Here is a 14,170-nt window from a genome sequence, read left to right on the forward strand (position 1 = left end):
TATAAAAATCACACAATTAAATCATTGTCCTACTTTAATTATGCTGATATTTGTAGAAATCCCAAATATAAGATCACAATAAAGCGTTTTTCCAAGAACTGGAAGCGCAGTTCACCTGAATGAATACCTGAACTCTAGCCCCACCTCGTAAACAGGTGTATCCTCTCCTTTACAGTGAAACCTAAAACAGCCACCATTAAAGAAAAGACAGTTCTCGCGCTATCTATATCTAATCTAATAGATTTCCCATTATTTTATTTCATATGTTTCGCCCGTGTCAAGTAAACAGGAAGTCGTTACAGGTGTGTGGGGTGGAGACAGAAACCTGAAGCTGCCGGAAAAAGTTTTTTTTCCCTAGGTTGTTTGGTCTGGTAGTCACCTGTTGTCACGAAGGTAGGGGACGCGTTCTCGTCAGGGAGACATTTGCGAACCCCTCGACTGAGAGGAGCCTTTTTTTAAGGACAAAAACACATTTTTCTTTTGTTTTTTGTTTTTATTTGTCGAATTAACACATTTAAAAACAAAGAAAAAGAAAAAAAAACAAGGCCTGCAGGTTCACCTCGGAAATTGGCTTTTAGAAGGAGTGGTAGGGCGAAGAGGAGGAGGAGAAATTCAGACGTTTGAAGTCGTTTTCCATTTGATTAGTGACCCCAAGATGGATCACTTAAGCAGTGGGCCGCGATACACCCCAGCGTCGGTAAGTCACTTGCTTCTTTTTGTTCAGTGATGGGGCTTCACATTGTTTTTACTTATTTCCTGATACTCACGCATAGACGAAGTCAACCAAATTGCCGTAGAAATACAGTGAAAGACGTGTGGGTAGAAACATCTCCACTCAGCAAATTTTTCGGACTTAAAGTATAAGGCTACTTGTGTTTGTGTTACACACACACACACACACACACACACACACACACACTTACTTGATGTCAGTGTATTAAGCTGTGCTATCTTGACTGACTCACTCAGCAAAAACTGGTTTGCCTACAGACAAACAATTTAGTGAGTGGAAAAGAACTTCAATACTCAGAAACAGTTTTCAGTTTCATGTACAGACGAGAGCAGTTGATTGAGCAACCCACACTCCCTATTCAGCTTTTCACCTTTTTAAATCACCAAAATTAGTAATTAATAGCTAAAGAGTATTTAATGAGCATCTAGACATCGATTAATGCACACACTGAGACAATCAGTGCCACATAGCCACACAGTTATTTGTGCATCTGTTTATTGAGACTCAATAACAAGTTACTCAGTATTTGTGTAAATTGTATTCTAATATAGTAACATGCATGTGCTATACTTCTAAAATCTTACAAATGTAATCAGTATATCATAATATCGTATCATAATGGCCAAAAACAAACCTTTACAAGGAAATTAATAAAAGCTGGTGGTGGTTTGCACTGCTCCCTAACAGCAAGAAGATCCTGAGTTCGTCTGGTCAGGGACTTTCTGTGTGAAGTTTGCATGTTCTCACTGGGTCTGTGTGGGTTTGTTCCAGGTACTCCGGCTTCTTCCCGTGATCCAAAGAATGGCACTTTGCGGGGTTAGGTTAATTGGTGATTCTAAATAGCCCGTAGGGGTGAATGTGACAGTGTCTGTCTCTCAGGGCGTACCCCACCTCTCGCCTTATGGCAGCTGCTGGGATAGGGTCCAGCCCCCCTGCAACCCAGGAATTAAATAAGTGGAAGCGGATGGGTGGATGTATGGAAAACTCTAATAATTCTGCTTATGTGGTTGCATTCCCAAAGCTCATTAATTACACTCAACAAAATGAGCTATGGAATCTTCCAATCTGCAAAATGCCAGAAATTATTGTTTCAGAACCTGTCGACAAAAAGTACTCAAAACTCTAGATAACCTTCTTTTCATCAAGTAACTTCGGCATATATTTTTGAGGGGTTTGGACATAAAAACATCCAGGAACCTTCACAGTTCCCAGAGCAGCTGGCCCTCCCAAGGTTGCTGTCTGAATTCCTCCACCTTGTTTCAACTTGTTCACTCTAGTCATTCTCCTTTGTAGATTATTATCTATCCAAGAATACTCTACGTCGTAACATTGTGTCGATAAATAAAACGTGTTATTGTGTGATTAGTCCCTTATAGAGCTGGGCGATAGAACGATAACGATATGTATCGCGATATAACTTTTTCTCGATAGAAAAATTAACCTATCGCGATAGACCTCGCCGCTCTTGTCCTCTTAAAAAAACAAAACAAAAAAACAGCCAATCCAAATTAAGTAGCGCAGAGCCGAACCAATCACAGCCGCAGCGTCACGTCACGTGACTTGTTACATACAGCACAAGTGCCAAGCCGCACATGTGTATTTGTTTGGGAAGCAGCCAGCCACCATACCGCCCGGGTAATGGAGGAAATGAGTGTGCCGACTAGAAAAATCAACCGAGCGTGACCGAAGAGAAAACAGATGATGGTTCCAATGCCGGAGAGATTGTCAAACGGAAGAGCCATAGAAGTTCCGTAGTGTGAAGGTATTTCGGCTATTTCAAGTCTGACAAAAAACAGAGTGGTAGTAGTAAATTTTGTAGTAAATTGTGCCGAAAGCAAGTCTGGAAATACAATAAACTGGTGCGTGCGCTACGTCCACAGGTACCCGGGTATTTTTGAAAATGCAGATTTTTCTATGCGTTTGCACCTTTCGTCCACACGCGTTTTTGGTCACTGAAAACGAAGATTTTTAAAAACTCCGGCCAGGGTGGATATTTTTGAAAACTCCGTTTTTGCATTTACGTGTGGACTAGAAAAACTGAGAAAACGCAGTGTCAAAGGTGTGCGCATTTTTTGACGTCACACTGTGCGCCACGTTATTGTTTCGGTGAAATGAATTTCTACAATACTGTTACTGTTAATTCTACTCTCTGCAGTGTTTAAATGCTTACATATACACACAGTTACTGTCCCTCCACACATACGACTCGGTTCTGCTTCTATGCCCCAGCTTTGTTTACTTTTTCCCACCAAGGCTTCTAGACTTCTGATTGGCCAACATTTCTGCACGGTTAGGAATCTAGCGCCACCTGCTGCTTTGGCATGTTCATAGCAGCGTTTTCCTTCATTTCTGCCTTTATGTGTGGACGGGATTATTTTTTAAAACGAAAACGGAAAATCTCCGTTTTCAAAAACACCCGTGTACGTGTGGACGTAGCCTGAGTCTCTGACTGGAAGCGCTAATTCGTCATTCGGCTTTTGTCAGACTAAAGTAACTGTTAAAACTGTTTGAAAAGCTCAGCTATACAACAAGGAGAGATTGAGAATTTCCTTTTAGTTCTCAGTTTATTTGATATTGACAAAAGTTAGTCAGTTTTGTCTGTTCTTCTGTAAAACAAACTAAGATTTATTTTTAGAATTAATATTTTGTTTCTAAGTGGAATTGACAATTTAGTCGTCTGTTTCGTTTGTCCTATTTTGAAACTTAAACGCTTTAGCGGCTGCCTTTTGTGTAGTTTGCAATATTTGCCTTTATTTATCTGAAAAAGTCTCATGTTCCTTAAGTACATCTACCCTGTTGAACTTATTATGGGAAATAAATATTTAAATAAAAACAAGCTGCTGATTATTTCACATTTTACTTGTGAGCAACGGCACATTTAAATCTTACAAATATAGTTATTTGGCTTATATCGTGATAGATATCGTTATCGCCTGAAATGAAAAAAACATATCGTGATATGAAAAAATCTTATATCGCCCAGCTCTAGTCCCTTATAGTGTCAAGATTTTGCACAGTGGAGCAGGTGTGAATGGTATTTGACTTCTACGTTGCTTTGCTGTACCGTGCATGTCGTGGTTGTTGATAGAGAGGCTGGGGCTGATTGTATGTGTTCTTCAAGTATAATTAGCAATTTTCTGTTAAAACCTGACATTTTAGATGTTGGGCCATTTAAAGAAATTTTCTCTAACAGTTTAACCTAACACTAAGACTTACATTTTGAGCTTCACGAAGAGTTTAAATACACTGTTTTTACATATATGAATGGATCTTAGTACTATATCTTTGTTGCAAAGGCAACCACAGTAGTAGTAGGTAGATGGGGCTCTATGAGATATATTCTTCCTTTTATTAACCTAGACCCTTTACGTTGCAACTTGATCAATGAATCCGCACATGAGAACAATGAAGTGGATATAGATTGCATAAACTCTTCAGTTAGCATTTAACATTATGATTAATTGTGACAAATATAAAGCTTGCTCTTTACAAATAACTATTCTGCCAAAGCAGCACATTTATATGCTTGAGTCATGACCTCATCAATGGAAAATAATATATTATTTAATTATATAATGAGCTTCAAGTTTAAACAGGCAGAAAGAAAGCCTTTCCAGTGGTTTATAAAGCAAAAAAAAGGCTAAAGCATGTCGTAGTCTTTTATTTCTTTTATTAATGTTACGCTACACAAAGCACTTACAGAAACATGTTGTTTGTGAGTAGTTGCCGCCAAGCAGGTTTGACAGGATTTTACATGCTGAAACCTTTGTACTCCCTCCCCCCCAGTCTCACCTCTGAAAGGTAACAGCAGAGCATGAGTCATGGCATGAAGTTCTCGTTTCATTCATTAACAGCACAAGACAGTGAATCTCTCTTTTCTGTTGCTCACGAGCCAATTTTTTGCTCACAGATTTTTTTAATGTCTCTTTCAGTTGGAAAATTATTTCAAAAGAAAACTATTAGAACATTTCAAGCTTCAATGTGTCACACTTCTTGTATCTGAGAACAGTCATGTAGGTCACCAATAGCAGGGACATTCCTTAAATACGCAAGTGTTGGCTTGCTGTCTGCTGCTGTTGCTTATCTTTATGATCATATTTTCATGAGGGCGTGAGATGCTTTGCTTTGCTCTCCTTTGCACCTTTATCTGCACAAGTCTAAACCTTTGTAATTTTGATTAATATTTAGAGCTGGCTGATATTAATGCACCTGAGTTTTACATGTTGATCTTTCTCTCATCTGTTCAACTGTCTGTCTTTCATCAAGGAGAAAGACTGGGATAATGATTTCCACTTACAAGCATCGGACATCAAAAGGCTTGAGAAGAAAAAGCACCCAGGGAAAATTGGGGTTGTGATTGGCGTGGTGATCTTGGCCGCTCTTGTAGCTCTTATGGCTGGAATACTAGTCTGGCATTTCCACTGTAAGTACATCTCTGTTTAATAGGCAAATGTACTGCACGTACATTTTGTTCAAAACCTGCAGCGTTGAACAAATGGTACACACTCTGCTACAGATAAACAATGAAAAAATGTCATAAAAACAAAATTAAATTTACAGTAAAAAACACAAGGTTGAAAGCTTATTGCTAAAGATTAAGTAACTAAATCATTCCTATATTTGTGGCATGCATGAGTCATCTCTACCCATCTGTAATTCTCTAACAGTTTCAATCTGTTGCATCAAATTTCACCGAAATCTGACAAGCTTCAAGAAACAAATGCAGTCCCAAGTTTATTTCTATAAATGTGTAAAAATATATAAGCATACGTGGTTTTCAAAAGTTCAAAAATAACTTTTTATTCTGCTTGTATGTTTGCACATGGAAACCTACACAAGTTTAGACAGTTTTAAAGCTCGTTATTTAAAAGAGCTAGAATCGAGGGTTTACTGAAGGGATAGTTAAATCTCAATGAGAGAAAGAAACATTTGAAAGCCACAAGAAGTAACAGCAGTAACACTTGGCATAGGAGAAGAAGCAGTAGTGAATACTAAGCATGTTTCTTGTGCCGTGGTTCACATTGAGTCTTTTGTTATCCTATAGTCCGTAAACACCAGCGGGTCAAGAGGATGTACAGCGGGTCCATGCGGATCACCAACCAGGCATTTATCAACGACTATGAGAACTCCAACACTCCAGAGTTTAAGGCTTTAGCAAAGCAGGTGATTTCACAGGTAAGAATGCCACCAACTTCTGTGTGTCAACACTATTTTCATTTTTCATTTCATTTCATTTTTTATGATTTTGCTTCAATCTCTTTTCAGCTTAAAGTCGTCTATTCCAAAAGTCCTCTATTGTCAAAATACTACCGCGAGTCTACAGTTCAGGCCTTCAGGTAAGCTCATGAAGTGTGAAGGAATAAATCCTTCACACTTGCCATGTATGTATGTATATGTGTGTGTAATGGTCATGTGTTTGTTGTTTCTAACCCTGCTGTCATTGCTCTTAGTGAGGGCAGCGTCATTGCCTACTACCTGTCTGAGTTCAACATCCCCGTGGGGCAAGAAAGAGCAGTCGACAACGAAATGACTTCAGTAGATAAGCTAGTGAAAAAAATGCGCATGTCTATCAGTGAATTGACTTTTGAAAATGTGGTCACTTCAGGTACAGTGAAAGCAACTGCTTGTCATTCTATATCAAACATACACTTTTGTTTGTTATATTGTCAGTTGTCAGTTGTCACGTTCTATCTGGTTGTGATTGTTTTTCAGTCAGTCCTAACCTTGTGTCTTTTTACTTCTCTTTTTTTTTTTTTTTCAACTTTACAGCTCTGGATGATCGCATGTTTTTAAGATCCTTTAAGGGTAAGTGTTCAAGTTTTGTTTTTTTGTTTTTAACATTTCAGTAGAAGTGCTACTAACAAATCCTCTACATAGACCGAAAATAGTAAACCACATATACCTTACACTATAGAACATGTTACCAGGGACGACACCTTTCTTCACTATTGTTAGTCTCTTTTTAGAGTAGAACATTTTTCTGCCATGGAGTTGAGTAGAAACCAAAAGGGCGCTTGTTTACTTCTTTTTTCCATACCAAATGTTTTTTGTTTTTTTTTTAATAAATAACCATTTTTTTTATTCAGTTTCACTTACATCAAAAAATGGAAAAAGCTTACTGCAGAATGGTCATGACCACTAACGAAACTACATTTCATTTGCATACTTTTAGTAATATTAATATATCTGTCTTAAAATGTGTGACAGTGATTCACAAGCTTAAATTCTAAATCTTAATGTTTCTCTTTCAGATAATCTGCAGTTTGCAGAGCATGCCAAGGTTGATTATGTAGGACAGATCGAGTCACCGGGTTTTCCCAACAGTCCGTATCCTCCTAACACCTTCATCCAGTGGCAGCTGAGAGCTGACCACGGCTATGTAGTCAAGCTGGTATTTGAAACATTTGAACTGGAAGAGAGCTGCGAGAATGATTTTATCAAAATCTACGATTCCCTGGTGCCCATCGAGAGTCTGGTTATGCAAGAGTGAGTTAGCCCTTTAAAACATCAGTTTCAAGATTCCTTCAGATAAAAAAACATTGCTACATCTGGTATTATTATTATAATTTTTATTATTATTATTATGTTAATATTTATCATCGTGATCATCACACCAATTTTTTACATGTTTTTATTTTTATTGCGCTTCATTGAGCTCATTTTTTTTCTGTAAAACAGTGAAATACTACTGATCTCACTGAAGGATTACAGTAAAATATGAAAGCATGTACCTGCTGATGCTTTTGCATTGACATTTCTTTTACTAAAGTGTAAATTTGGTACTTTTTGACTGCTAACAATCTGCTAGTAAACTCTGGAGTGCAGCTTAAAAATTCTAGGAAATTATCTAATTGTTATTTTTCTGGCCGATATTTCGTTTCCAATTCGATTCATGAGTTTCTTCAAATTAAGCTTCAGGAAAAAATTCTAAATGTACAGTAATATTTATAAAGATGATAGAAAATGACATAATCATCTTTTTAAGTAAAATTGAAAAGTAACGGTAACAAAATTAAACTTAATGAAATAAAGATGAAGCCAACAGAAACCTCTCATCTGCGAAAAGCAGAGATTCTGAGACCACCCGAGTAAAAGCCACTTGGCTACACCTAGAAATTCTGTCCATAAAATTCTGAACAGAATCGGTGACAAAGGTCGGCTCTGGCGGAGTCCATCACTCATCAGAAACCAGTTCGAAAGTAGTGTTTTATGGCATTAGTCATCTCCCAATGTCTTTTGCTGCTCTTGTCTAACGGAGTTAAACTGGCAAAAGATGCAGTAATTGCAGGCTGTTTGTGACCATGAGCCTGAGCACCACTTTCACTTGACTCTTCGCCAGACTTTTTTTGTCATGCACTCTTCATGCAAAAGCCTGTGGTGATTTTTCAAGTGCCGGTATAAGTTGGTTGCGTTTCTGCTAGATGTTACAACTTTAGTGCAACAGGTTTTGCAGTACCTGTTTCTGGTGCACGTCTCCAGTCTCAAACACAAAATACTCACAAATTACTGATGTGCTGTTTTTCTTAGGTATTAAATCTCCTAACTGCCCTTCCTGTTCTCCATATGTGCAGTGAACACAGTATATGGTTACTGTTCACTGTTGTGAGATCAAGCAACCCCTTTATCACAATCTGTAGCAGCAGACACTTTTCACTCAGTTCCCTGTTTGCTGAAAACATGTTTAGTTTTTATGGTACAATATTAAGTGGTGCATATTTTGCTTTTAAGTTTGGAGGAGTTACTTATTAAGAAACTCTCGTCGAACTGTACATAATGGTGCGGTTATGTTGGTTAAACCTCATTTTAGATTAATAGCACTTGCAAATAATTTGTTCAGAATTTGTTGAGCACTTTGACTGAAGCTGTAAATGTAACTGTTAGTTATAACCAAGACTACATGTAATCAGAAAACAAAGCTTTCCGCAGGAAGGACTTACGAGTGTGTGGGTAGTGGTTTTTCTGCCCTGATGAGATAAGTGCAATAGCAAAACACTTTTCTGTAAACATTTTTCTGTAGAGAAGCTAAATATAACCTCTGCTGAAAAATGAGTCACTTTCAGAGGTAATGCACTGTTACATTTTCTTATTATGTGAAAAGAAATTCTGCCAAGAAGCTGATTTTTAAGCGTTTTATACATAACATTGAACGATAGTGAAAAGTAATTTAACCACACGTGAAGGAAGGCAGGGGATGAATCCATGTCACGAAAGAGTGAAATATGTGCTTTTTAAAGGACCAAATCTTCCTTGTGTATCAGTCTGTTAGCAGTGTGTTCAGAGCGTTATTGTTTTCTCTTTGCTTTCTACAGGTTGTGTGGCAAATATTTACCTAGTAAACGTTTGAGCTTTCTGTCTTCTGGCAATGTAATGTTGGTGACAATGGCCACTCATGACCAGTCCTTCCCAGGTTTTAGAGCACAAGTCTCACAAGTTCAAACAGGAAATAGAGGTAGGAGTTAAAGTTTACCTGCAGTTTTTTAAGGAACAACTTAAGTGTTTGACATTTGTGCTGATGCATCTTTTTCTTTTCTTTTTTCTTTTTTTTGAACAGCTATAGCATGTGGTGAGAGGCTGATAGGTTCAAAAGGCAACTTTACTTCTCCCAACTACCCAAATTACTACCCTCCTAAAACTACATGTGAGTGGTTAATAGAGGTGAGTGGTCAGTCCCTTAAATGGCGTACTACTCAACAATATGACATGTTTCATGCATATTTCTGCTCTGTACCACCCCTGAAGATCACATCCCATTGTGGGATGTAGTTTTAATCTTTTTTTATTGTCATTAAGGTCCCTACTGGAAAGGTAGTGAAGCTCGTATTCAAAAGGTTACTCTTGTCCCAGCTGGGAAAGAAAAACACAAACTGTGACAAAGACTATGTGGAGGTCAACGGAAAGAAGTGAGTCCTTGTTGTGCTTTAAAAAAACGGGAATGCCAGAACAAAGCAGGTGTGTCATTGCTTGTACATTTCATTTTTTTCAGATGGTGTGGAGAAAAACCTGATGGGTCAGTGACAGAAACCAGCAGCACCAACAAAATGACTGTGGTGTTTTATTCTGATGAGTCTCGTGTGGACCAGGGCTTTTTGGCACAATATGAGGCCATTGACATCCAAAATCGTAAGCAATTTAGTTTTTCAAATAATGAGTATTCTTTAACATTAGGACAGTGTTTCTCATGTTAACCATGCCATTCACAGCTTGTCCAGACAAGTTCCAGTGCAGAAATAACAACTGCATTAAGCCGGCACTAAGATGTGATGGTTGGAATGATTGTGGAGACATGAGTGATGAGGTGCAATGCAGTAAGTACCATTTAGTCGTGATGCTAAGACTACACATTTTTTTTTTAATTGCTCTCTTTATTCTTATGAGAGGATTTGTCACATCCTGAGAATCATTTTAATGTTTAATGTTCATTATCCCCCCTTCTCAGGCTGCAATTCAACTGATATTACTTGTAGAAATGGATTCTGTAAGCCCATGTTCTGGAAATGTGATGGCGTGAATGACTGTGGAGACAACACAGATGAGATGGATTGTAAGGCCTTCTAACATTGATGGAATATGTTTCATATCAGCACTGGAAATGCTTAAACATGCCTGTTACTTTTTGTATTAGGTGGGTGTGAATCTGGGCAAATAACGTGTAAGAATGGCAAATGTGTTTCTGAGAAGCTGAAATGTGATGGAACGGACGACTGTGGGGATGGAACAGATGAACAAGACTGTACAAAAGCCACAGGAGGTACAACAGATAAGCCCAACTTTGCTATACATATAGATAGATGGTGGGAGAGAGCGAGAGAGAAATGGCTAGAGATGGATTGAATTAGCTTTGGATTGATTTTTCTCCTTTTCTTCTCTCCTTAGGTTTAACTGTAGGCTGCACAGATTTTACATACAAATGTAAAGACAATAAATGCATCAGTAAAGTGAATCCAGAATGCGACGGGACGCCGGACTGTGGTGATGGATCTGATGAGGAGAACTGCAGTATGTCACAAAAAAATCACATTTAAATTAATCATTCATCCTTCACCTGTGCAGTTTAGGTTGTCTTATCCAAACAGGTGTGGAGCTCCACCCAGTTCACAATAAGCTGCAGCGCACCAGCCCTTTGACTGATTTGTTGTTTACTTTGCAGACTGTGGGACACGTGGGAGGGGCCAACGTATTGTAGGTGGTCAGAATGCAGAACAAGGGGAGTTTCCTTGGCAGGTCAGCCTCCATGCCAAAAAATACGGTCACGTCTGTGGCGCATCCCTCATCAGTCCGAAATGGCTGGTCACTGCTGCCCATTGTGTGCAAGATGAAAACTCTTTAAAGTAACTTCTTATCCTATTCTTTGTCTCTCTTTGACACAGTACATTGATTTTTGTGAAAAATACGATCTTATATTCTCTCTGTGTAAAATGAGAGCTATTTGTCTCTGCTTGTTGTTCCTATTTTACATATTTAGAAGATCTTATAATCCAGATGAATGAAAATGAGTACCATTGGCGTATAACAGATTTAATATTTGTCCTCAGTACATTATTTTTAAGTCTACTTTAGAAAAATCAAAGTTGTTTACAAATTCTGTGTGACTTCAGTTAATTTATCCTTTTTTCAAGACTTTAAATATCTTTACATAGAGTAGAGTATGGTACGCAGTCAGTATAACAACAACTCTGTTATACACTTTAATAAAACTAAGAAAAGCCTCAGGTACTGCTTAAATTATTTAAATAATAAAGCTAAAATAAGCAAATCATGAATTTAATAGTTTCACTTGAAAGATGTAAATTGAACGTTTTTTAAATTGCAACAAAATCCTTGAATGTGGTGAAAAATAATTTGGCCCTTGCCATTTTGCAAGCAGTTATCACAGCCAGACTTGCATCTTATTATATTCAACAAGCACTGAGAAATCAGACTTAAAGTATATTTTAAAAATGCCATATAATGGGAATTATATATAGTGCCACATAATATGCTAATTATTATAAGTTCATTAATAATTGAGACCGTGAATAAAATCCTTCATCTGTTTTGTTGCTTACTTCCTCAGACTCTCCCAGCCTGGCTCTTGGGAAATTTACCTCGGCGTTCATACACAGAAAATGTTAGAAAGTCCAGTTCAAAAGAGGAATCTGAAGCAGGTCATACCTCACCCTAACTACAACCACTACACCTTTGACAGTGACATCGCCCTGATGGAGCTGGACAGTCCTGTCACCTACAGTGACTACATAAAACCCATCTGCTTGCCAGCTGCGCAACATGAGTTTCCACCTGGCCAGGATGTGTGGATCACTGGGTGGGGTGCCACACGAGAAGGAGGTGAGTAAATGATTTGTCACTTTAACAAATATTTGTAGCCACCAAAACTAAAAATATAAAAGCCTGAACTTGAGCTCAACATTACACATTAAATCAGCATAAAATGAAATAATTTCTCTTGTTTTTCTGTGTTTTAGATTTAGTTTTAGTAATTATTCTTTGGGTTTGTACACACCTTGTAAATCAGCCAATGTAAACTACTATATGTCTTTATATAAACACCACTTGTAATACAAGCATTTTCAACTTTTTAAAGATGCCCAGTGATGTGACTTCCTCTTTGTGTGTGTGTGTGTGTGTGTTTGTTTCAGGATCTGCTGCAGTGGTGCTCCAAAAGGCTCCAGTCAGAATCATAAACCAAGCTGTGTGTGACGATTTGATGGGGGGCCAGATCACATCTCGGATGTTTTGTGCTGGTGTTCTAAGTGGAGGAGTTGATGCTTGTCAGGTACTTTGATATTCTTTTTTTCTTCTTTCTTGTTTTTTTGGGGAAAAACACACAAAACCCTGCTTGTGCTGCAGACAGTGGCATGATGTAGATGGAGGAATTAATTGATTGAACTAAATCTGTAAATGTCATGAGAGAACATGTACAGTTTTAGGTCGTCTTGGATATATTGATGAATAGTATATGAATAGAATGTGACATGCATTCATACAATGGGGTAAGCAGAGGAATTTCACCTTAGAAAGTAGAATTAATGTGTTTGTTTTGATTTTCATTTTTGGCCCGCTGCAGAAGTCAAGAGGATAATTGGATATTCATAATATCCCCACACCATCCCCATGTATTGCCTCTATGCTAACATGTCTACCTGTGTTCCTGTGCATTTTTCTGCTTTAGGGAGACTCTGGGGGTCCTTTGTCCTGTCCTTCCGGCAATCGTATGTTCCTGGCTGGAGTGGTCAGTTGGGGTGATGGCTGTGCTCGCAGAAACAAACCAGGCATCTATACAACAGTTACCAAATTCCGTGGCTGGATCAAAGAAAAGACAGGAGTTTAGTTTGTATTGTCAAATAAGGCCAAAGGCATGGACATAAATGAGGACTGAGGAGGAGTGCCACAGTTTAAAAAAAAAACAAAAAACAAAACACTCTGATTATCCATGAAGTGGCTTTTACTCTCAATAGTAGCTGCAGTGAGGAACATGCTTTAAGAGCAGTTACAACACAATTTAGGTGCACTGTGATTTGGGGCTTGATGAAATATTTTTGAATGTAAATAAATGTTTTATTTTTGTGTATTTTTATCATGTTTTAATGGAGAATAATGTTATTTCCTGCACAGTAGATTCCAGTGTGATTGTTACCTATTTCATACATGTAACTCTATATCTTAAGAAATTCCCAACACTGTTTTTGTTTGTTTTGTTTTTTGTTTTTGTTTTTTTATATTTTTCCTCCCTGACTTCTGAATTAAAAGCTCTGAGGCAGCAAGCTCATTGCAGCTTACCTCCTATGGATCAGTTCACAAGTTCAGCTGAAATCTCTGGGAAAAAAAACTCATTTCCCTTTTCTAAACACAAAATGGTCAAACACAGGTTTAGTTTAAATTTTCTCTTCTGCTGTAACATGTCACCACGCTTCAATTCTCCACAATATTAGTACTAGCTGCAAAGTTAAATTGTTTCCAAATATTTGTAAATGTGTGTTTTATTGCAGATATTTTTAAATAAAAATATTTCTTATCTCCTGCACAGTCATTCACCTACTCTTTGTTTCAGGACGCTTATGTATTGCATCGAGCTTGACCCTCAACATACATGCCCGATTTTTTTTTTTCTTTTCTTTTTTTTTTTTCCCTCTGGCACAGTTGGTGTGGAGCACCCATACTTTTATTGTACATGTACAATGACAATAAAGCTCTATTCCATTCTAATCTTCAAACGAGAGTGGATGAAAGTTTTCAGTATCATTGGTTAAAACAACTGTATGCAAGTACATGTTGTTTGGTTACATCACCAGTTTACCAAGGTCTGAAGGAGGACCTCAACTGTCGCCCTCAGGAAAGAGAAAAATGTTTAAGATGTTCAGGAACCACCAAGACTAAAGCCTGGCATGAACTGGAAATTTAAAGAACATCAGTGTCACTGTTCACAGTGGAGCGAGTTTT

The 14,170-nt window shown here is 37.9% G+C and overlaps 1 protein-coding gene across 2 annotated transcripts; it reads left to right on the top strand.

Moving 5' to 3' along the window:
• The first annotated feature begins 226 nt into the window (after positions 1-226).
• st14a (ST14 transmembrane serine protease matriptase a) lies at positions 227-13,752 on the top strand. 2 transcript variants are annotated; one of them, XM_086262218.1, is made up of 19 exons: positions 227-697; positions 5,000-5,156; positions 5,778-5,908; positions 5,999-6,069; positions 6,184-6,338; positions 6,503-6,538; positions 6,985-7,219; positions 9,043-9,182; positions 9,285-9,388; positions 9,524-9,633; positions 9,717-9,853; positions 9,934-10,038; positions 10,170-10,274; positions 10,356-10,481; positions 10,607-10,729; positions 10,881-11,061; positions 11,787-12,058; positions 12,370-12,506; positions 12,903-13,752. In XM_086262218.1, the coding sequence occupies exons 1-19, from the start codon at positions 656-658 to the stop codon at positions 13,059-13,061; spliced, it is 2,526 nt and encodes an 841-aa protein (XP_086118344.1). In that variant the 5' UTR covers positions 227-655; the 3' UTR covers positions 13,062-13,752. The 2 variants fall into 2 exon arrangements, with proteins under 2 accessions (XP_086118344.1, XP_086118345.1); XM_086262219.1 differs by lacking the exon at positions 227-697 and adding an exon at positions 2,377-2,495.
• Positions 13,753-14,170: the final 418 nt, after the last annotated feature.

The sequence above is a fragment of the Aulonocara sp. 'chitande type north' Nkhata Bay genome, linkage group LG14 (assembly GCF_057382095.1).
Source record: "Aulonocara sp. 'chitande type north' Nkhata Bay isolate Kocher_YH1m ecotype deep benthic linkage group LG14, A_spYH_male_GT1.1, whole genome shotgun sequence".
Classification (NCBI taxonomy): Eukaryota; Metazoa; Chordata; class Actinopteri; order Cichliformes; family Cichlidae; genus Aulonocara; species Aulonocara sp. 'chitande type north' Nkhata Bay.